The sequence below is a fragment of the Geotrypetes seraphini genome, chromosome 3 (assembly GCF_902459505.1).
Source record: "Geotrypetes seraphini chromosome 3, aGeoSer1.1, whole genome shotgun sequence".
NCBI classification, from domain to species: domain Eukaryota; kingdom Metazoa; phylum Chordata; class Amphibia; order Gymnophiona; family Dermophiidae; genus Geotrypetes; species Geotrypetes seraphini.
Window position 1 is genome coordinate 144,410,823 of NC_047086.1, and position 24,388 is coordinate 144,435,210.

Consider the following 24,388-nt stretch of genomic DNA (forward strand, 5'->3'; position numbering starts at 1 on the left):
ATAGGCTGGAGTGAGCTTAGATGGCAACTTCAGCAGTTGGAACCTAGAACAATGCCAGGTAGACTTTATGGCACAGAAATATCAAAGAAGAGACAAGTTCATTTACTCATGTATTTTTAATGAGAATAACTAATGGACAGACTGGATGGACCATTCAGGTCTTTATCTATGTTAGTATGCCTGCTTATTCTCTTTATTGCTAACATATAAGAACAGCAAGTTTTCTTTGGTTCCACAAAGAACATAATAAAAAAAGGAACTGAGGGGGTGGTCGTCTCACTCTTCTGCAGTCACACAGTTCTACTCTAACAGTTTGAGCAGTGCACAGACCTGAGCACAAAAATAGAAATTGTTAGCACCTGCATATATCTGCGCATATAAATATTGGTATTGTAAATTATGTATGCACAAAATACCATTTTGGCATATGGGCAGATGTGTGCATATGCTCAGACCTGTGTACAAGCTCTAGCTGCTGTTGGCATGGAATCGTGTACATGCATCTAGTGTGCCCTTCCAGGTTAATGTTCAAGTTCTATAGAGGTCCTAATACATTCAGTTTTACTGCATTGGCATGCACACATTTGGCATTATGCTTGCATTAGAAAGTTCTAAGGTAAGCCATCAGTGCACAATTCTTAACACAGGCTTATTGTATCGACCCCATTGTTTGTCTTCCCTGCTGTTTTATCATGCTGACATGCAAGATTCAGTTCATTTGAGATGAGTACCCCTAAATCGTTTTCCTGTTTGGAAGATAGCAATCCTTATTCTAGTTGATATTGATAATGTGTGGCTTTGTGTCCTGGATACTTAATTTCATATTGGTTTGCATTGAAGCACAGCTTTTAAAGTTCCTTTTAATTTTTTTTCATTTCTTGCAGTGTGTGTATTTTCCTTAAATCTTTCTGCAGTGTTTCTAAATTCCATTGAGTATCATCCTTTTGAGTTCTGTTGCTTAGCCATCTCATCCAGTTAACAGCTTTCTGGTGTGCTCCCATGCTAGTTAAGTTGAAACAGTAGCAGAGGCTTTACTAAAGTGCATATGGACCTCACGACTGCATTTCCCTGAACCACAGAATCCTGTCAACCACTTTTCTGTGCTGCTGATTCTTTTTGCTGGCATTTGTTTGAAGCTGCGTTATACCCCTGTCTGTACTCAAATAGTCCAGAGAGTATTAGAGAAAAGTAGGCCTTTATTCAGAATTGAATAAAAAGGTTTATAGCACATCTGATGTCTGAATCCCTTTCTTATTGACACTTGTCTTTTTGTTTTTTGATCCAGCAGTTCTCTCCTGCTGGTGTGCTGTTGTTTGTTTGTTTTTTTTTTTCTATTGGACAGGAAACAGGCGTGTAATGAGCCTTTATACATGCTACCCAGGGATTCCCCTCCCCCACATTCACATTAGTTAGGCATCCATCCTGCCAGCCAACTTCATGGGGGGAGACAGGTTACCTACTGCGGCCGCTAAACTGATTGCTGCAGGGAGATTCCCTTGCGGCGATCAGCTCAGCGGCAATGTGATTCTCTAACCGGCGCCTGTGACATGGACGCCGGTTAGAGAATTGGGGTGGTTAGGCGCGGGACAGATGCGATTCTATATAGAACGCCTGTGTGTGATTCTCAAAAGCCACTTAGGCGGCTGCTGAGACTGGGCATCCTATACAGAATTCCGGCCCTAAATTTCCTGACCTGGGAACTGACTCAGGTACTTACTGTGTGAACTACTGGGCTAACCACCAGCCCTTATCTTGGTCTAGGTCATGCATAATATATACCACCTTTACTATACTATTCCCTTATCTTTTCCCTACTATGTAGAGATTTTGTATTCCTAAAGGAAGTGTTTTATTGCTCAAGTTGATACATTTCTTTCCTTTTGGAATTGAGCAGAATGCTAATTGCATAACACATATTTTTTTTTCTTTTAGTATTCTATACAAGACCAAACTGCCTTTCATTGTGGTCATGAACAAGGTGCGTGTCTTTTTAACTTTCATGCTTGAATATGGGACATAACTCTAGATAGACTTTAGTATTCTGTATTTATTTTTACCCACTTCTGCAAAAATAAAGTAGGAGGCCTAGTAAGTAGATCTGGGAATAAAACGAGCTAGCCCTTTTTGCTTTAAAGAATACTTGCCCAGCCAAATTCCTTTTGATGTGGGATGTGGATAGCTGTACAGGACAGCCTTATACACTTTAAAAAAAAATCTGGAAATTCTGCCATGAATTTGTTGCTGGAAAACAGCTTCCTCTCATTTCTTAGAAGAAAAAAAAAAAAAGCAAATAGAAATTCAAGCCAATTAGAGAAGAGCTGCATCCATCCACTGCTTGCCCCCGGGATAGGTAGCGTGGAATATTGCTACTTCTTGGGTTTTTGCCAGGTACTAGTGACTTGGATTAACCACCGTGAGAACGGGCTATTGGGCTTGATGGAACATTGGTTTGTGCTTTCTACCTTTCCGTTACTGCAGGGGAGAGAGCAAAAAAAGTCCAGTCTATACTTCAAGATATCTCTTGTTTTCAAAACATGATTTTTTTACCCGTGTTCCTTGAGCTAATTAGAAGCACCATACTCAACTGAAAACATTAATATTGATAAAGCATCTAGTTGTAGGCGATATATACATTTAAAAAAAAATTAATTAGTTTAAATATTTTTGAGCTGAGTGCCCCCTGGTGGTCTACACTAAAGGAGTTTTCACTAGTATGGCGGTGGTATTTGTACACCTGAGAGAACTGAGAACCTGTCAGTTGACAGATAGATGCAGATTTTGAGAGAATCCATGTATTACCAGTAAACACAAACCGTGCTTTCTCAGGAGTGCACGCAAAAGAATGGCCTGGATGTGCGGGTTGCTCTAGTTCTGTCACAGTTAATTCTTCTTGGGTATATTTCAGACTGATATCATTGATCACAACTTTGCAGTGGAATGGATGCAAGATTTTGAGACCTTCCAGGACGCACTGAACCAGGAGACGACATATGTGAGTAATCTGACACGCTCCATGAGCCTGGTGTTGGATGAATTCTACAGTTCGCTCAGAGTAAGTTCTGTTTGTTTCGTTCCTTCCCCCCCACCAACCAAGCTGTTGATTTCAGCACTTGCAAAGAAAGTAGTAATCTTCAGAAACTATTATCAATACTTCTCCATGTCTGTTCCAGATATCTTAAGGCAGCTGTTTATTGTTGACTTGCTCTGCTGCTTTTCCTTTCCACACTCCCAAGCCTGGCTAGTATCTGCATGGTGCTGTTGAATAAGCTGTCCAGAAATTCTTATGTTACACAGATATGAGTCTTGTTTCTCGCATATCAAACCCTGCATTTGATGCAATGATTGTGGGTTCTTCTTTAGTTTGCTAAATGCTGAGGAAGGTTAGACATCTTTTTCATCACCATCATTTTTCTATCTTAGTTCAATCAATTATATTATCTCGTCTTGATTATTGTAATGCTGTCTACCTCAGCATTACAAAAAATTTTCTTCATAGATTACAATTAATTCAGAATACTGCTGCGAAGCTGGTCTTTGGAAAATGTAAATTTGACCATATGACCCCTTTGCTTCAGAGTCTTCATTGGCTCCTGGTTTATAATTCAATTTAATTGCACTAGTATTACTTTTAAAATTCTACATGATATCTTTAATCCACTTATTTCTTTATTTTGGAATGTTTACCGATTCTCCTTTGCAAGAGGTATCCAACAATTTAAACTCTCCCTTCCATCTAAAAAAGGGATTAAAGGGGTCAAGATCTTCAGTCAATCTTTGGTCTTTAAACTCTCAACTCTGGAATGGTCTCCCCTTTTTTTTAAGGAGTTCAAGCTCATTTCAATTTTTCCGTAAATCTTTAAAAACTACTCTATTTGCCAAACATTTTGAAAATTAATTATTTTTAAATTTTGCTATTATCTTCTATTTATCATTTGTAAATCATTCCCAGTTTATTTAATTGCTGTAAACTGAGTCGAGCCTTCTTAGAATGATGACTCGGTATACAAAGTTAAGCTTTAGTTTATTTTTTTTTCTATTGCATCCTGAATAGTTTGTGGGTCTGTTATCTTTTCTCATGTGGAACAATAGCTGTTTTCATCTCCTCCTGTAGCTCTTTAATAGTGTCCCTTTAATGTGCATGTCCATATTTTTCAACCAGATGCTTGGCATTATGCTCCCCTTCCAGCAGATGGAGACAGCAAACTACTGGTTTGCTGACATCACCCAGTATAGGGTCTTGAGTAGTCTTGTCTTGTAACTTCAGTATTTCTCAGCTTCCAGCAGGTGGTAGGTAAAGAAAATGTATAAGATGCCTGGCAATATGCTTCTCTGCCAGCAGATGGAGGCAGCAAATTACTGGCTTACTGACATTACCCAGTATAGGATCCTGTGTAGTCCTGTAACTTCAGTATTTCTCAGTTTCCAGCAGGTGGTAGGAAAAGAAAAGTGTGCAGTCAGAGGGCATGTGGTATGACATTGGAGATAGGACTGTGGGCTGAGGGGGGAAAAAGTTAATTGTTTTTCCCTTTTCAGATCAGGACCTAGAGTTGGGGGCTAAACTTCATTCAGTCTTATGTTATTTTTGGTCCTGGGGTGGACACCTCTTCTTTGTGTGGTTCTAACTAGAAACATAGAAACATGACGTCAGATAAAGGCCAAATGGGCCAGTCTGCCCATCCGCAGTTACCATTATCTCTTTCTCTCTCCGAGAGGTCCCACATGCCTTTCCCAGGCCCTGTTGAATTCAGACACAGTCTCTGTTTCCACCACCTCTTCCGAGAGACTGTTCCACACATCTACCACCCTTTCTGTAAAAAAATATTTCCTTAGATTACTCCGGAGTCTGTTACCACTTAAGTTCATCCTATGCCCTCTCATTGCAGAGTTTCCTTTCAAATTAAAGAGACTTGATTCATGCGCATTTACATTACGTAGGTATTTAAATGTCTCTACCAGCTTTACTTGTTGTTATTTCATAATACATGACTATTTGAATAGTTTTACAGTAATTATACTTTTATGTATTATTGAGTAGGGAGGGAGGGGAGGTTATTCTATTCAATAAGAATAATTTAAATATTAGATTTCTTACATAATTTTTAAAATATTACAGAATATTAATTTGTTATGAAATGTTATACTTAATGCATATATGAGTTAATCAAGTGTGTATCTTTAAATTCATATGAGTTTAACTGCTACACTTGTTGTAACATGCAAAAGTGAATAAAGAATTTAAAACAAATAAATGTCTCTACCATATCTCCCCTCTCCCGGTTAACGTATTATTAATAGAGATTTTTTTTAAAATTGTGATTAATAATTGCATGCAGCCACTTTCTGCTTCCTTCTCCCCAAGTGCATGCATGGTCTGGCCTATCTTCCTCCCCTCCCCACTGAATGTGGCTTCTCTTTCTTTCTTCCTCATCCCTCCCCCAGCTGGCCTACTTTTAAATCCAGTCTTTGGCCCTGCAGTCCAATGGCAGTCCTACGGAAAGGCAGCTTGCAGCCTGCATCAGGCATTTTCCTGTGACCTAACTCACCTCTTTTGTTGCAACTTCCTGTTTTCAGAAGGGGCAAGCTGGGTCAGAGGGAAAGGCCTGGTGCAAACCGCTAGCAGGCTTTTTGTAGTACTGCCGCTGACCTGCAGGGCCAAAGGCTTGATTTAAAGGTAGGCAGGCTGCTGGGGGGGGGGGGGGCTACAAAGCTGCAATACCTGTTCATTGGCTGGTGGGGTAGCTGAAGCCCCATCAGCTGACGAAATCTGCTGCCTGAGTCACCTCTTTCCTCCTCATAGTGCCTCAGGAGTGAGGGATAGAGCAAGGACCTAACATTTCTTTTTTTCTGAAACCTGTGGCCAATACTTGTGCAAACTAAGGGTACACTGGCAGCTAGCCTGAAGCGCACATATCCCCCTCCCCTCATCTTCTCCCCCTCTTTTCTACTGATTATTGTAATTCATCCCTCCTTCCCCTCTTCTTCCTAGCCTGGTTTCTTTCTATCAACTCCTTTTCTCCTGCTTCCTCTTTATCCCCTTTTACTTGTGAGCCGCCTAGATATAAATCTTTTAATAAACATAACCTGTTCTATAAGTGGGATTGAAGCCCTCAATAAACTTGAAACTCGATTTCCTTGCACTGCTTCTACTGGTGGTCTGGTGAAGGTTGAATCTGCAGTACAGGAGGGAAAGACCATTGTAAGCAAGTCAGGTGGGTCAAGCTCTGGATTCTGGCTTGAAAGTGGCAGAGTTGTTCTATAGAAGAAAAGGAAAAGGTGAAGCTATGGCTCTCAAATGTGAATACCTTGATGGCTGCTGTGACTTGTAAGACAACTTGAAAAGAGGATAGAATTAAAACAGGTCTTTTGAGAATTTCCTTACTGGAACAGACCAAAAATCCTGTTGCCTGGCATGGTTGAGGTTGCTGCAGTGGTGAAATTCAAAAATCTAAGGTTGCAAGCTCTTAGATGGTTTTCTACTTGCTCTAGTTTATATTGAGCGTCCATAGAGATCTTAATTAGTTTAACATGAATCTCCTTATTCTCTTTCATACTACTTTCATACTACCTCCAATCTGTTGATCTTCCTGGTATTCTCTTCTACAATGGTTTCAACTTTTAAAATTTGTGCACACACACTCGTTTGATCTTTCCAGTTGCTCCATTCTTTTACTCTGTTTTAGTCGGTGTGGAATCGCTTTCAGAATAGAAGCAGGGGTGATCTCAGAACCAGTCTTAATGCCTTCCAGTAGCCTTTCCCAAATTAGGTCCAGGTATCTGCTAGGACCCCAGCTGTATTGAGCCTGCCACCAGTTTGCTGCCTCCAGATCAAGTCTGACGGGGGCATGATCTCCACCTTTCTTCAGGGCTCTAAATGCTCCAGAACAGTTTACTGCATTATTATTCACAGCCATCGCCTTTTTTTCAGCTGCTGCCACAGGAGTAGGGGAGCTACCTACCAAAGATTTTGGAGAGGTTCAGGTTGAGCAAAATGTTCTCAAGTCCCGCCAATGCACTTTGTCTCGGATACAGTCATGGTCTCCACCACCTGTGCTGGGAAGCTATTCCATGCAAAGAAATATTTCCTTAGGTTATTCCTGAGTCATTCTCCTTTAGTCTTCATCCCATGTCCCCCCATTCTAAAGTTTCTTAAAAGAGTCACATCTCTTGTGCATTTATGCCACACTAATGAACATTATTCAGAGCTTCTCCTCTTTGGATGTTCATGAAACTTTAAAATTATCTGAAGGTCACCCGTTTTTTGCAAGTTGGATCATTTTTCTGTTCCTATTGACATAAACAAGGAAAGACAGCATACATTTTCTCTGTGATTCATGGATTAATGAGTTTATAGCAATGGTTCCCAAACTTGGACCTAGAGATATCTCAGCCAGTAATGTTTTTAGGATGCCTACAATGAATAATCATGAGAGAGGTTTCAGTTGAAGCATTGCATGCAAAACTTTCATAAATATTCATTATCCTGAAAATCTGATTGGCTGGGGTGCCCTCCAGGAACCATTGTTTGGGTTATACCTCAGAGGTTCGGGTACCTATAGTCTTCAAGCTGCATTCTGCATATTCTTGGATGGAACATAGATTGATGACTCCAGTGGAATGCAGGCCACATAGTGATCATTTATATTTCTTTTCAAAACCTGATAGACCAAGAATTCAGAGAGGATATGATGTTTGGGGCAGGAGTGTTCATGGCAATTCTGTTGGTTTCCCACCAGTTTTGAGGGGTGGCTTGAGTATATCCCTCCCTAGCATTTGGACTGGTGTGGCAGGATGATAAGTAAAATGAAATTTCCATTAATTCAATCTTGACAAACCTGGTCTAATAGGATGATGATAAAGTTGAAATGTAGTCTTACCAGCTAACTTCCTTTGGTTGAATCCTGACAAAACCCCAAGTTTTATTTTGGCCTATCTAGCTTCACAGTTCCCTTCTTTGAAGAGAAGATATGTCCCTTTCTTGCTCTAGTTTATCTGGTTATGGGGTTTTGTTGTTGACCCCTGATTTGAAGAAAGGTTGGTTGACCTGCATGGTCAGAACCCCCTACTTCCTGGTTGTAGTTTTTTATCTTTAGTTCATTTTTTGATATGTATATACTAGAGTTATGAGATGTCCATCTCCTGGTAGGGGAGCACAAACCCAGTCATCTGGCCTGATCTGGCAGGACTCAAAAGAAAATTTGCAGCTAAAACTAAATTTCATCTTACTGGGATCATCAGTCTTTTTGAGTTGTATCACTTTTGTGGGGATATTTGATCTTCTTTTGTTCATCATACTTATGTCTTATGTGCCACCTGTAATGCTGCTAAAATCCTTATGCTTTGAATGGCTCATCTTTTATTCTGTTACTTTCTTCTTTTATCAGTTCACATCTACATTTCTCCCTCCGTATTCGCGGGGGATGCGGGCAGAACATAGCCGTGAATACCAAAAAACCGTGAATAACTTTTTCATGTTTTTTGTGGTTTTTCGGTAAAATAGACCTGAAAAAGATCATAAACCATAAATAACCCGACCTGTGATTTGCTCCATACAACACCGGGAGCAGCAATTTCCAATGTGAAACGCAGGGTTCAGTGATGAAAATTAGGGGGCGGAGTCAGCAGCCGAAAAATTGCGAATAAGCAAATCCGCAGATATGGAAACTGCGGATACAGAGGGAGAAGTGTATATGGTTGCATCCCCATACAGGGGAAGCATCTCTCCTTTTAGTCAATGTACTGTCCACATAAGAGCACATTAATAAAATGGTTGAAAACCAAAATGAAATACAGACGGTCCACAGGTTAAGAACGTCCGACTTGTAATTACAAACTGGGGTTCTGCTTCTCCCTTCCTGTGCCAATGCTCCCCTATTCCTCCCTTCCTGTCCTAACGTGACCCTCCTCCTCCCTTCTGTGTCCCAATGTACCCCTTGTCGTTCTACTGTACAGGATCCGAGTTACATATAAATTCAACTTAAAAACAGTTTTAAAAACAGAACTTGTTCTTAACCCGGGGACTTGCCTGTACAAGTTTAATCATTCTCTTTAAGGGGTCTGAACACTGGCTGCAAGTAGTGGGTCTTCTGTACTAATTATGCATTAGGATGTGGCATCATGGAGTTGGAAGCAATTATGGGTGAAGTCAGATTTAGTAAAAATGTCCCAACTTCAACTCCAGCTTCAAAATAAAAACTGACATTATAATATATGGTAAACTTGTTGTGTTATAGTTATATTGAGGGGTTTTTTTCTACCTGGATCAAAAGTACTAGTAAATACAACTTATATTTACCAGTTCATTAGATCCTGGTAGAGAAAATTTGAATTTAAAGTAGGAGTTGGAATCAAGAGAAAGATAGAGGAGTCAAGAGTTGAATGTTTATTGTACTGACTCTTTAGCCCTATTAGGATTGCCTATCTTATTCTTTTCATGGCATGTAGTAGGTTATCTGCACTGAAAAGGCAGGATATGTTTTGAAACTGGCAGGGCTTTATGCATATGGATGTTAGAACTGCCCCTTCTATATAGGATTATTCACAGATTCTCATGGTGCATATGCTGAATCTGTCTCTTTATCCCATGCTGTATATTGAAAGTAATGGGTGTTTTTGCAGTGAAGTTGGTCTTTGGTTCTCTGCATTCATGCTTCCTTTCTTACCTGTTCTATATTGCAGGTAGTAGGGGTCTCTGCTGTGGCTGGGACAGGATTGGATGACTTTTTTGTGCAAGTGTCTCAGGCGGCAGAAGAATATCAAAGGTATCTTTGAAGTATTATTCTGAGACTTATGCTACCATACTTTTACTTAAAGTGTGAACCCATTTTGTATGTGAAAACTCCAACATTGTTGCAGGATGCACGCCAGCATAGCAAAGCATCTGTGCACAGCAGTCATGCAATTCAGTATAATGATTGCAGAGTATGCATGTCAGTTCAGTCAAATTAGAGTATGATACATGCTAAGTGTGGTCCTTAGGATTTAATAACTCTGAATGTGTTGCTGACTCAGCTGCATGCCTTACTACCCTTCTGAATGAGAACTTTTCAGATGCAGCACAGATTAAAAGGGAAAGGAGTGAGAAGTAAGCATGAGTCCTGAAAGGAGGTGGAGCTAGTGGCAGCTTAGGTATGATTTCTAGAGATTTCACCGAATCTAGTATTGTGGTTGCCATGTTAGTCCACTCAAATACGTAGATAAAGGTCAGTAAGCAAGCTGTAGGTGGTAATACTTTTATTTTGGACCAATTCGATACATCCATGACAAGTTTTCAACAGCAATACTTCTCTTATCAGATCTGTGAAGAAACTGTGCAGTTACACTCAGTATTCCCTGTAAGCTGAGAGCATGAACTCTCTGCAAACAACAAAATATAATAATAATATAATAACTTTATTTTGTATACCGCCATACCCAGTGAGTTCTAGGCGGTTCACATCAGTTAATTAAGGTTACAAACAATGAAGTCTTTGGAGTTAACAGTTTAGGAAAGTACAGGTCATTGAGGTTGGCAGGAATATACATTTTAGGAGTGTACAGGTCATTGAAGTTGGCAGAAATATACATGAGTGTACAGGAGGAAGGTAATATTTATTTACAGGAGAAAATAGGAAAAAAATACAGGTCCTTGAAGTTAACGGGTTAGGAGAGTACAATAAGAAGGAGTAGGTGGAGATTCACGTGCATTGATGGGAGTTGAAGAAGTATAAGAGGGTGAGACTAATATTCTTAGTCTTATTTATCATTTATCATTCAATATAATAGTCTTATTTATCATTCCTTTTTAAATAATTCCTAGCATCCCATTTGTTTATTGGCCACACATTGGGTTCAGGCTTCAGCACATTGTCTACAATGACACCTCAATCTTTTTCTTTGATGTTGACCCCTAAGGTAAACTCAAGTATCTGGTAACATGATTTGAATTATTCTTCCCAATGTGCATCACTTTGCATTTGTCCAACTCCATTTTTTTCTTTGTTTACTGAGCTGTAATCCGTGATTATGAAACTTCTTGACACATACAGAAAACCTCACACCTAGCTGACTGTCGGTTCTTCACTGATGCATCTGTTCTACTCTGTAACTCCTAAAAGAGAACTAATATAGACATACCAACAAACCAACCACCTTTGGCTGACTAAACAGTTGTTGAAATTCCAGAGCCATAGGGTAAAGCTTAGCCATAACCTTGGCTGCCCTTAGAGAGCCTTTGGAGACTCCCATTGCTGAGTGACTAGCAAGGTGATGTCAGGGTGTGCTGGAAAAATAAGTGAGTTTTTAATATCCGTAGGAAACTAAAATAATTATTAGATCTTATAGTATTTTCAAAAGGAAGGCATGCATGTATTTTCCTTTGAAAATTTAGTGTAACTTCAACATCTGCTTGCCACAAACCTTAGATGTACTGTTATAACATTTCCTTCATAGTGGATGGATTTAGGATCCATGCTTGGAGTGAACTGAAATAAACTTTGATATGTGACCTCCAGTTAATGGAAGATTAGGTTCTTACCTGGATAATCTTCTTTCTGTACTTGAGGTGAACATCCTCTGGTCACGAACTGTTTTAGCAAGATGTCAATCACATCTTTCAGCTCCTCCTCCTTCACCAGAGGAGTACAGTACACTCTTTAGTTTGTACCAAATCAATTAATATTCATTATAACAAAAGAAAACAAAAGGAGGGGCATGGGGAACTTTTCCGAAACACTCATACATTTCTGTTCTGCGCTTAGGGAAGTGAAGCTGGAACTTCAACAACCGAAAAACCTCTCATTGTACAGTCATGAGCGGTACAAATGCTCAAACTACCTTTTCATAATCTTAATAGATATTTAATTTGCAGTATAGTTATTGTAATGCTTTGTAATTTCTGCATGAATTGATTCAGCTCTTATTGTGTGGAATCTGTCCTAAAACTGACAAGGTATAGGTGGAATACAAGTATTGGCGTAACATCTCTGCCTACGTGGTACAGCAGAAGTCTGGTGATGGTCTGTGTTTTGTTTTGTTTTCAGTTATAAATTACCACATAGTTTGTATTCAATGTGTAGGTCCACCACATGGTGTCCCAAATTACTTAGTATGCATGAGGATGCCTCAGAAAGAGATCCTCTACAGAAAGTGTAGACATCTTTCAAGTCGGTCAATCATAGCCGGTAGTCCCTGTAAAGAAGCATAGGAGGGGAGGAGTGGCCTAGTGATTAGTGCTGCTGCCTCAGCATCCTGAGGTTGTTAGTTCAATCCCAGCCTGCTCCCTGTGACTCTGGGCAAGTCACTTAACCCTCCATTGCCTCAGATACGACAGTTAGATTGTGAGCCTTCTGAGCAGATAGGGAAAATACTTAAAGAGTACCTGATTACTATTCAGTATATTGTAAATAGCTTTGGGTGAATCTCTTCATAGAGTGGAAGAGAAGCTTAATGGTTAGTGCAATGGGCTTTGATCCTAGGAAACTGGGTTCAGTTCCCACTGTAGCTCCTTGTGACCCAGAGCAAGTCACTTAACTTTCCATTGCCCCAGGTACAAAAACAGATTGTAAGCCCACTAGGGAGAGAAAGTACCTGCATGTAATGTGTGCATCGCTGCATATGTCTAGAAGCACTACAGAAATGATTAGTAGTAGTAATAATTATTCTACTTGAGTTCTCTAATATCCAGGTTAGACTACAGTAACTGCTTATGAAGTCTGGAGAATAGTGCAGTGGTCCTTTATAAGACCCTTGAGCTGGAGCCAGGTCTGGTTTCCAGGATATCCACAATGAATATGTATGAGATGGATTTTTATGCACTGCCTCCTTGAGATGCAAATCTATCTCATGCATATTTATTGTGGATATCCTGAAAACCTGACCTGGCTCTGGCTCTCAAGGACCAGAATTGCCTACCCCTGGCTTAGAGCAATGGTTCCCTTTGGAACAGGTGTAAATTTGTGTGACTGCAGTTGTGTGCTGCCCTCACAGCTGGCCCAGGGAACCTGACCCAGGAATCTCCCAAGGACTCTCTATATGGCGTTGCACAATATTGCCACAGCCACCAGACTAGTTCTCTTTCCTCTGATATTCAAAGGATTTTGTTTGTTTTTGACAACATACCATAAGCCTCCTGTGAGTAATGTGACCCACAATTTGAGAGATAGCTTTAAAGTATTTTGATTTCTTTCTCTAGGGACTATCGTCCAGAATATGAGCGCCTGAGAAGGACACTAGTAAGTATGTGACTATGTTTTGATGGAAGAGGAATGAAATGATAATGTACACAATCAACCAATTAGACTTGGAAAATATGAGAGATTTGGGTGTACAATTAGATGTTTCTCTATCGTTCAAATTCCAATTAACTTCTGTTGTAAGGTCTTGCTTTGCAAATCTGTTAACGTCAAATTCGATTGATATGTCCTTTTATAGACAAAGCTGCTTATAAATCTTTGATACACACTTTGGTTTTCTCAAAGTTGGATTACTGCAATATTAATTACACCGGTCTTCCGAAAATAGCTCTTAAAAAAAATTGCAGACTATCCAAAATACTGCCATTAGGGTATTAACAAACACCCATAGATATGACTATGTCACTCTGCTCCTGAAAGATTCTCATTGGCTTCCGATAAAGTCAAGATTAATGCATAAAGCTTTGACTCTAACTTTCAAAGCATTACGGACAGGGCAACCAGAATATTTAGCTAATCTTTTGATCCCATATAGACCAGCTAGAAACTTATGTTTCATTAATGGTCATCAATTATCCTTATCTTCAGTCCATTTAGTGAGATTAACCTCTACAGGTAATTCTGCATTATCTATGGAATTCGTTGCCATTAGAATTAAGTAGTGAATTACTACTATTAATTATTTCTATAGCGCTACCAGACACACGTAGCGCTGTACAGAGTCACAAAGAATAAGAAAACAGTCTCTGATATTGAGGGGCAACAGAATGAACACACGTGTAGGTCAGCAATAATATCTTGAACTGTATGCGATGGCAGATAGGGAGCCAGTGAAGTAAATGTTTATGAGCCTCAGGTGGTGTTTCTGAGGGTCATTAGAAGCAAGCTGATTAAATACAAAATATCTGAATGAGAACAGCAAGTGGAACAAAAAAATACTGATCCACCATAAAGAAACAGTTAAGGAGAGGGGTGACATGAGCATAGCGAGGTTGGTAGAAGATGAGTCGTGCAGCAGAGTTTTGCACAGATTGCAAGTGGGAGAGGCGACACTGCAGAATACCAGTTAGGAGTAATAATAATAATAACTTTATTTTTAGATTGCAGTAATCTAAGCATGAGGTTACGAGAGCTTGGACAAGGGTCTTGGTAGTGTGCTATGTTCATGTTTATTTGTATTTATAGCTATTTACATAGTACTAAACAAAAAAGAAAAGAACTCCTAATCAGTAGGAAAGTAAAAATACAAAGAAAATAATAAATTACAGAGTAAATTCTAATTAAAACAGAAAAAAATTATAAAACTTAAAATACAATTACAAAAGCAGCAACTGCAAATCTCTCCCCCAACGTTCGTACCAATGATACCAAATATCCCCTGATTGAAAAAAGCAATTAAGAGTACGCCAATTTGAAAATAGGTTTTTAACAAACTTCTAAATTTAATACATGAGAATTCATGAGCTTGTCCTTTTTCCTCCTAAATCCTCTGCTCAGAGAGGAAGGGGCGAATTTTGGTGATATTGAAGAGATAGAAGCGACAGGTCTTAGCAGCTTGTTGGATATGAGTAGAAAATGAGAGGTCGGAATCAAAGACCACTTCAAGGTTGCAAGCAGAGAAGACTGAAACAATGACAGTATTATTTACTGAGATGGAAAAGGGAGGAGGAACAGAGGACAAGCTCATGTATTCTCATGTATTAAATTTAGAAGTTTGTTAAAAACCTATTTTCAAATTGGCGTACTCTTAATTGCTTCCCACCTAATAATGGAACCCGTCTTAAGAAACTATACGACAGCCTTCTAGCGACACAGGCAGCAAAAATTGACCCCACAATCACCAAACTAATAATCAATACAACAGACATCAAAGTGTTTCGAAAAGAAATCAAAACATTTCTATTCAGAAAACACGTCATTACCAACTAATATCCTCCCTTTATGCACAAGCTCTCCCTCTATAGAATAACACATTAATCAATTCTTAGAACCTTTCCTATCATACATACTCTGATTCCTATATAAACATTTTCCACACTATCCAATAAACTTCTTATGTCATTATTAGGTAACTTCCAATCTGTAAACCGTATATACTGATATTCTCCACTATATTCTCATATCACTTGATTCCCTGATATGTAATTTTCATAATTGAATCCCCTACCACACCATGTAATGTACATGAATCACTGTTATGTAATTTATCTAGATAATCTTTATTACGCAATTCTTTTGGTAATGTCCAAATCTCCTATAATTTGTATTCCGCCTTGAACAATATATAATGTATAATGTATTCAAAATTAATTTTCCTATGAACTGTTTTCCTACCTTCTTTTACTCTATGTTTATAACCTAACTAATTTATTTTTCTCAAGTACTTTAGCAAGAATGTGAGCCTTTGGGACAGTCAGGGAACTCTAAGTACTCTCTCTTCATCTTAATTAATCTTACTTATTGCATTTCTTCTGTTTCTACTGTAAACCGCTTAGAACTTCACGGTACAGCGGTATATAAGAAATAAAATTATTATTATTATTATTATTCTCATGAATACTCATGTATTAAATTTAGAAGTTTGTTAAAAATTATCTTTTCGAAAAGGATCAGTAAAAAGAAAAATTAAACTGGAACTGTGGTAGGGAGATGATGGAGTGATGAAGCTAAGAGGGATACCAGGGGAGCACAGAGTGGTAGCATGAGACCAGCTTTTTATTGAGTAACAAATGGAAAACCTGACAAAGATGAAATAGCTTGCCTGGTGGAATAGCATATGGGACAATATAAGGGCAAAAATAGTGATTTTTCTTGGAAGTGAAGCACTAGCTGTTTGTTGGGGAGCACCCTTGTCTGGTCCATTTATTAAAACAGAGGAAAGAGGGACGTGGCCATGCAGTGAGCGGGGAAGCTGTGTGTTTTTCCTGATCTCCGTAGCTCTCCCTCCCATACTGCTCATTTGATCGAAATTCTGCAGCAAGTATTGACCTACTTACTCACCAGATTGTTCTGCCTCCTCATATGGACAAGTTTGTCCAGAAAAACGATACCGATATGGCCACGAAGGGTGGAAAAAAGGAGGGTTCCCGTGGCAAGGCCCCGGCGAGTGTGGAGGGGAAAATGGCGGGCCCTGCCGAAGAGCCAGAAGCAGTCAGTGAAGCGCTGGTGGTGAGGATTACAGAGGCTGTGGTTCTGGTGCTGGGATCGTGGCTGGATAAAGTGCACGAGACTCTGACTACCCTGTCTACTACAATGACTGAGTTTGCCTCCCAGGTTACCGAGGTGGAGAACCGAGTGAGTATAGCGGAAGACTCCATGACATAGTAACATAGTAGATGACGGCAGATAAAGACCCGAATGGTCCATCCCGTCTGCCTAACCTGATTCAATTTAAATTTAAATTTTTTTTTATTTTTTTATTTTAATTTTTTCTTCTTAGCTATTTCTGGGCAAGAATCCAAAGCTTTACCCAGTACTGTGCTTGGGTTCCAACTGCCGAAATCTCTGTTAAGACTTACTCCAGCCCATCTACACCCTCCCAGCCATTGAAGCCCTCCCCTGCCCATCCTCCACCAAACGGCCATACACAGACACAGACCGTGCAAGTCTGCCCAGTAACTGGCCTAGTTCAATATTTAACATTATTTTCTGATTCTAAATCTTCTGTGTTCATCCCACGCTTCTTTGAACTCAGTCACAGTTTTACTCTCCACCACCTCTCTCGGGAGCGCATTCCAGGCATCCACTACCCTCTCTGTAAAATAGAATTTCCTAACATTGACCCTGAATCTACCACCCCTCAACCTCAAATTATGTCCTCTGGTTTTACCATTTTCCTTTCTCTGGAAAAGATTTTGTTCTACGTTAATACCCTTCAAGTATTTGAACGTCTGAATCATATCTCTCCTGTCTCTCCTTTCCTCTAGGGTATACATATTCAGGGCTTCCAGTCTCTCCTCATACGTCTTCTGGCGCAAGCCTCCTATCATTTTCGTCGCCCTCCTCTGGACCGCCTCAAGTCTTCTTACGTCTTTCGCCAGATACGGTCTTCAAAACTGAACACAATACTCCAAGTGGGGCCTCACCAATGACCTGTACAGGGGCATCAACACCTTCTTCCTTCTACTGACTATGCCTCTCCAGCCCAGCATCCTTCTGGCAGCAGCCACTGCCTTGTCACACTGTTTTTTCGCCTTTAGATCTTCAGACACTATAACCCCAAGGTCCCTCTCCCCGTCCGTGCATATCAGCTTCTCTCCTCCCAGCATATACGGTTCCTTCCTATTATTAATCCCCAAATGCATTTCTTTGCATTGAATTTTAGTTGCCAGGCATTAGACCATTCCTCTAACTTTTGCAGATCCTTTTTCATATTTTCCACTCCCTCTTCGGTGTCTACTCTGTTACATATCTTGGTATCATCTGCAAAAAAGCACACTTTTCCTTCTAACCCTTCAGCAATGTCACTCACAAACATATTGAATAGGATTGGCCCCAGCACCGAACCCTGAGGGACTCCACTAGTCACCTTTCCTTCCTTCGAGCGACTTCCATTAACCACCACCCTCTGGCGTCTGTCCGGCAGCCAGTTTCTGACCCAGTTCACCACTTTGGGTCCTAACTTCAGCCCTTCAAGTTTGTTCAACAGCCTCCTATGAGGAACTGTATCAAAGGCTTTGCTGAAATCCCAGTAAATTACATCTAGCATATGTCCTCGATCCAGCTCTCTGGTCACCCAATCAAAAAATTAAATCAGGTTCGTTTGGCACGATTTACCTTTTGTAAAGCCATGTTGCCTCGGATCCTGTAACCCATTAGATTCAAGGAAGTACACTATCCTTTCTTTCAGCAACACTTCCATTATTTTTCCAACAACTGAAGTGAGGCTCACCGGCCTGTAGTTTCCTGCTTCATCCCTGTGACCACTTTTATGAATAGGGACCACATCCGCTCTCTCCAATCCCCAGGAATCACTCCCGTCTCATATGACACACTTATCCCTTGCTCTAACCAGCAGAGGGACTAAGTGTGTTGAGTTCTGGCCTGTCGGCGTGGCCTCCTCAGGTTGGAGGAAGGCTTTTCAGGGTAGAACAGACCTAGGCGCCTGCCTAGTCTGCCAGGCCACACTGAGAGTAACTTATAAAGAGAAGACCACACAGGTAAGACTTGTTACAAAAGAATGTTCTTGAGCTTTATTGAACCCGGGGGTCTGAATACCATCAGCCACCCGTATGTCATGGCAAAAATTATAACATACAAAATAACTTGCAGTTGTCAGAATGGCTTGCTATTCAGTTCAATACCCTGGACTTTCCAGTTTAACTACAGTCCTCTTCACCAGGGAAAAAGGCAAATGAAAAATATCAGGAAAATAAAACTTTCAAACCTTGCACACCTTGTGAATACAGCCAGAGTAATTACAGTTTCAAAACCTAGCACTGAATTTCTTAAACGTTTCAGCTTACCTAGGACAGGTTTGCAGAGCAGGCTTCACAGCTCGTTATTATCAGCTGGGCTTCCTGGCCGAAGGAACACAGCAAGGCATTATATAAGCTGTGAACTTTACTTGGGTTTTTCCCACGGAGCTTTCACACCCCTACAGATAAAAGTTCCTTGAACAAACAAAGCTCTCCGGGCAGTCATACAGAGTAGCGGAGAGATTTTCCTGCCCTTCGCCTAATCTCTGTCAGCTGGACTTGGGTTACGGGAGACAGCACAATCACAGCCTTGCTTCCTTCCCCTTAACAACTAACCTCCATGTCAGTGGGGAAATGGCTAGCTTTCAGCAATGGCTCAGCTACGTCCATAGCCTCTGTCTGCTCAGCAGCCTCTGGGGTGGAGTTGAGGTAGTCCTCTGTCATCTCCACATCCTCACTGCTGCGGGTTGGAGGAGAGAGACTTCTCCCCTCATCTGCCTCCAAGCTCTGCTGTCTCTCCTGCCGCTGCCTGAGCTCGTTAGCCCCAGATCCGTCCCGGCTTTCCCTGCTCCCCTTTACTGAGATTCCATACTCTGTTTTTATGTTGGTTAAAGCCCCACCCCTCTCTCCTCAGAGCAGCTGTGTTAGGCAGTAAATCCCTAGGGACATAACTCAGGTTTCTCCTAGGCTGGTAATGAGCATACCTTCCAGCCCTAGGACTCCACTTCTCAATAAGAGTCCTCTCAGGCTTTCTAGGGTACCTGTCCTGTGATGGCGCTCTCTGCTGGATGTACCTATGTTCCTGCCTCTCCTGCTCTACCTCACTGTCTGAGGGGTAGTCAGCCAAAACCAAACTTTTACATTTAACCTGGTCAGCCCTTCTGACCAGGGACCGTGTTTTGCTTTTATCCCTTACAGGGACAAAGCTGGCCACAGGTTTGTCAAACTCCAGAGATTTGTTGAACAAGTCTTTAATAGGACTCGCCAGAACCTCTCTGAGCTCTCTTAGTATCCTGGGATGGATTCCGTCTGGTCCCATCGCTTTGTCCACCTTCAGTTTTTCAAGTTGCTCATAAACACCCTCCTCCGTGAACGGCGCAGAATCTACTCCATTTTCTCGTGTAACTTTGCCAGACAGTCTCGGTCCTTCTCCAGGATTTTCTTCTATGAACACAGAACAGAAGTATTTGTTTAGCACATTTGCTTTCTCCTCATCATTCTCCACATATTTGTTCCCAGCATCTTTTAGCCTAGCAATTCCATTTTTTATCTTCCTCCTTTCACTAATATATCTGAAAAAATTTTTATCTCCCTTTTTTACATTTTTAGCCATTTGTTCTTCTGCCTGTGCCTTCGCCGAACGTATCTCTCTCTTGGCTTCTTTCAGTTTCACCCTGTAGTCCTTTCTGCTCTCCTCTTCATGGGTTTTTTTTATATTTCATGAACGCCAACTCTTTCGCCTTTATTTTCTCAGCCACTAGGTTGGAGGACCATATCGGCTTCCTTTTTCTCTTGTTTTTATTGATTTTCTTCACATAAAGGTCCGTAGCCATTTTTATCGCTCCTTTCAGCTTAGACCACTGTCTTTCCACTTCTCTTAAAATTTGCATGCTTTTGTTACAAATCGGTCAACAGTTCTTCCCCAAGTTACATAAATACCCACTTCAACCTTTACTGCAACAACAGGACAGCACGCAGAATTCAACTGTTCGCCTTCCCCTCGCCAAAACACTGCCTTCTCAGAAGATCCCTCGAAAGAACTTTCGCCTTCCAAGCAGCCAAGTTGAACCCATGGCTGGCCCAGATGATACTCGAGGCCCCCACTTACCTTGCCTTCAGAAAACTACTAAAAACTTACCTATTCAACAAACACGACTCCTATTTAATCCCTTCACCTCACATAACCCCGGCCCCACCCCCAACCCCTTCCTCCCACACCTGATTCCCCCTTGACCCTCTCTCCACTTCCCTTGTCTAGTTCGATCTAATCCACAATTTTCAGTTAAACTGTTGTACATCTTCCTTTCATTGCAGACTACTGTAAATTGTGGTAACTTCATTGCTGACTGTTGTAATTTGAAAATTGTTGTAATCTACTGTAAATCTGCAGGTAATTTGTTTGTAAATCTGCTTGTAACATGTTGTAAATAAGCTTGTCAATGCAGATCATTTGTTAATTGTTGTAAACCGCCTAGAACTCGATGGGTATGGCGGTATATAAGAATAAAGTTATTATTATTATGTCCTCCCATCCTAACAGCTCTTTCTTCAGGTACTTTCCCATTGCTTTAAAGTCCGTACGTTTGAAATCTAGGACTTTAAGTATCGTGCGGCCGATCTCCACTTTAGCCGTTATATCAAACCAAACTGTTTGATGATCGCTACTTCCCAGGTGAGCACCCACTCGAACATTAGAGATACTCTCTCCATTTGTGAGGACCAGATCCAATATCGCTTTTTCCCTTGTGGGTTCCGTCACCATTTGTCTGAGCAGAGCCTCTTGAAAGGCATCCACAATCTCCCTACTTCTTTCTGATTCTGCAGACGGAACATTCCAGTCCGCAGTTTCAAGGGAACTTTGTTATCTTTTCTCAGGGTTTTTGGCCCTTGGACTTGAGCTTCACTGGTTTTTACCCTGTACGCCCAGAGGTCTGGTGTGACTTGGATCCAGCTCTGTTTTTGCTGTTTGGACAAACTTCTAAGTTTTTGAGGCAATTGACTTGTTTGTTTGAATTATGTTCTCTGTTTTTCTATTTGTTTATGGGTTCTGTTATTTTGGGTCTGGTCGTTTGGGCAGTGTATGTGTGTGTGTGAGGTTTATTGGCATGAGGGACCCTCTGTGATGGTTTGGTGGATTGTGGAGTTCAAGATGGGAAGGGGGGTGGGTCTGGGTGGGGGAGGGGGTGGGGGCTCCAGGGAGTGGAGGGGGGCTGTTGTGTGGCCTAGAGTGGTTGTGACTCTACCAAGTGTGAGTGTTAGTATGGAGTCTGTCAGGGTGAAGGCTGGGCGCCCTGGCAGTGGTTTTGACTGTTCTGCATGTATTTTATTTTTCTGTGATTCTATAACCCCTAAGAGAGGTCTTCGTTGGGTGTCCTGGAATGTCTCGGGGATTAACTCTCCGATTAAAAGAACTAAGATCCTACAGTATTTGGCTTGTCACAAGGCCAACATTGTGGGAGCCTAAACTTTGAGTTTTAGCGTGGCAAACTGTGCCATTCCTGGGTTGGGCAGTGTTATTCTGCCTCTTCTTCTAGAGCTAAAGTGGGGGTGGCCCTCTTTGTTCACAAATCGGTCCCCTTTCAAATGACCAATGTTATTTTTGATCCTGAAGGGTGCTATGTGGTAGTACAGTAACTCCCAAATTATTTTTGGTCTGGATTTTTTCAAGATCTTTACAACAATATACTGCTTATCAAGACGCCTCAGCCCCACCACTCCTCCGCAGAAAGTTTCATTCAAATCGCGGGAAGTTTCTGGTGGAACTTCATCATTGGCTGTCTTTGATTTGCTACACAAATATTTTTTTATAAATATATATAACTTTTTAATTTTTAATTTTTTCTTTTTGATTATTCATTTATATTAATAATAAATTTCTCAATTGCATTGCATTGGATTAGAAAGTGAAATCCTCCAGGGATAATACTTATCTTAGCCAACCAAGGGAGCCAGACCCGACATGTTTCGCACGTATATCGTGCTTTTTCAAGGGTCTCCCGAGCCATCTTTTGCTCTTTAATTTTCTGGAGTCGGATGACGGCGGCGCACCTCGGGAGACCCTTGAAAAAGCACGATATACGTGCGAAACATGTCGGGTCTGGCTCCCTTGGTTGGCTAAGATTAGTATTATCCCTGGAGGATTTCACTTTCTAATCCAATGCAATGCAATTGAGAAATTTATTATTAATATAAATGAATAATCAAAAAGAAAAAATTAAAAATTAAAAAGTTATATATATTTATAAAAAAAATATTTGTGTAGCAAATCAAAGACAGCCAATGATGAAGTTCCACCAGAAACTTCCCGCGATTTGAATGAAACTTTCTGCGGAGGAGTGGTGGGGCTGAGGCGTCTTGATAAGCAGTATATTGTTGTAAAGATCTTGAAAAAATCCAGACCAAAAATAATTTGGGAGTTATTGTCTATCGATGTTGGCTGGATGAGGATTTTTGTTAAGGCCAATATTAATAGAGGCTTTATGTGGTAGTACAGGGCACATTACATCAGAGAAAGATAGTTTGGGGCTCTATCTATGCACCTAACACTGTGCAGCCCTCCTTTTTGAAGAAACTCCTGGGTATTCTCCTGCCCATATCAGATGTTTCTCTAACACATAAAATTATTTTGGGAGACTTCAATTCAGTCATGCATCCTGGCCTTGATTGCTCGGGTGGATCCTCCCACACTACCACCCGTTCAGATAATGGGTTGCATGCTTTCCTACAGGCCCTTGATATCATAGATATGTGGCTCACATTACATCCAGGGGAGCGTGACTATACACATACTTACAGGGTTCATTGTACCTCCTCGAGGATTGATCATATCTTTCTTTCTAGTTCCTCTTTTCAAGATGTGTCTGGGGTGGATATTGGGGTTCTAGCTATCTCGGATCATATGCCATATGGCTGGATATAACTGTAGGGGGTGGAGGAATTGGAAAGGGGAAAAGATGGTGATTCCCTATAGCTTTATATCACGATCCTGATTTTGCAACCTATCTGGTGCAGCAGTGGCAGGACTATGTCGCTTTTTATAATGTGCTTATAGGAGAGGGTGAGCTTTTCTGGAGTGCAGCCATCATAACTTATAGTTCTCGGAAACGTAAGATCTTGGCTCGCAAGGTTTTAGATCTGGAGAAGCAGGTGAAATTATGTCATGGGTTATTTGTTCGATCCCCTACTCTACAACACAAAAATGGTCTCCGCACTGCCCAGGTAGCTTATAATGCCCTACTGCAGGAATGAACGCAATGTACTATTTTTTATTGTAAGTATAGATTGCATCGTTTCGGCAATAGGCCTGGGAGGTTGCTGGCCAAATTGACCAAAAACTGGATGGGCCCTTCGAATATCCCTCATTACGAAATTCAGCGAAAGTAGTGGTTACTCGGCAGGCCTACTTGGAAAACTTCTTTGTCCAGTATTATCAAAATCTCTATACAGCCGAGGTGAATCGGGAGACATTAATTGATAGTTTTCTTGACTCCCTACTCAAGGGAATAGCCCAAAATGAAATTAGACGTTTACAGATCATTCAAAATGCTTCAATTAAACTTATAATGAAAGCTAAGAAATTTGATCACGTCACTCCCCTTTCTTAAGAAAGCGCACTGGCTCCCAGTCGCGCATCGTATACAGTATAATTAAGTCTGTTTACCTTCAAGTCTCTGTTATATAAAACTCCGGCTTTCATTTACAAATCATTGATTCCCTATACCCCAACCAGATTACTGAGGTCTATTGATCAACATTTATTAGTTATTCCCTCATTTAAAATTATTAATACACTGCGGCATTTTGTTTTTTCTATTACAGCTCCTCAAACATGGAAGTCCCTCCCCATTTACTTAAGAGAAGAAAACAATTTAGATAAATTTAAGAGCAAACTAAAAAGCTTTCTTTTCAAGGATGCTTTTGATACTTAAAAAGCTTGACTAGGAGTTTCATTTCATTTCCATAACCTCTCTAAGATTCATTGTTTATTCCCTCCCTATTGTTTTTTTTACCATAATTGTCTTCTTTTCTATCAGCAATTTGTATTTCTCTACTCATCCTTTCCTCTCGTTGTAACATATTTGT

The 24,388-nt window shown here is 40.7% G+C and overlaps 1 protein-coding gene across 3 annotated transcripts in view; it reads left to right on the forward strand.

The window, feature by feature from the left end:
• The window catches only part of GPN1 (GPN-loop GTPase 1), a 63,424-nt gene that overhangs the window by 21,611 nt on the left and 17,425 nt on the right, over positions 1–24,388 (forward strand). For 2 of the 3 annotated variants that reach the window (XM_033938518.1, XM_033938520.1), the window contains exons 8-11: positions 1,933–1,978; positions 2,906–3,052; positions 9,676–9,758; positions 13,169–13,208. In XM_033938518.1, coding sequence (XP_033794409.1) covers positions 1,933–1,978; positions 2,906–3,052; positions 9,676–9,758; positions 13,169–13,208 — 316 coding nt within the window. The remainder of the gene's footprint in view (positions 1–1,932; positions 1,979–2,905; positions 3,053–9,675; positions 9,759–13,168; positions 13,209–24,388) is intronic. The other variant, XM_033938519.1, reaches the window with a different exon arrangement.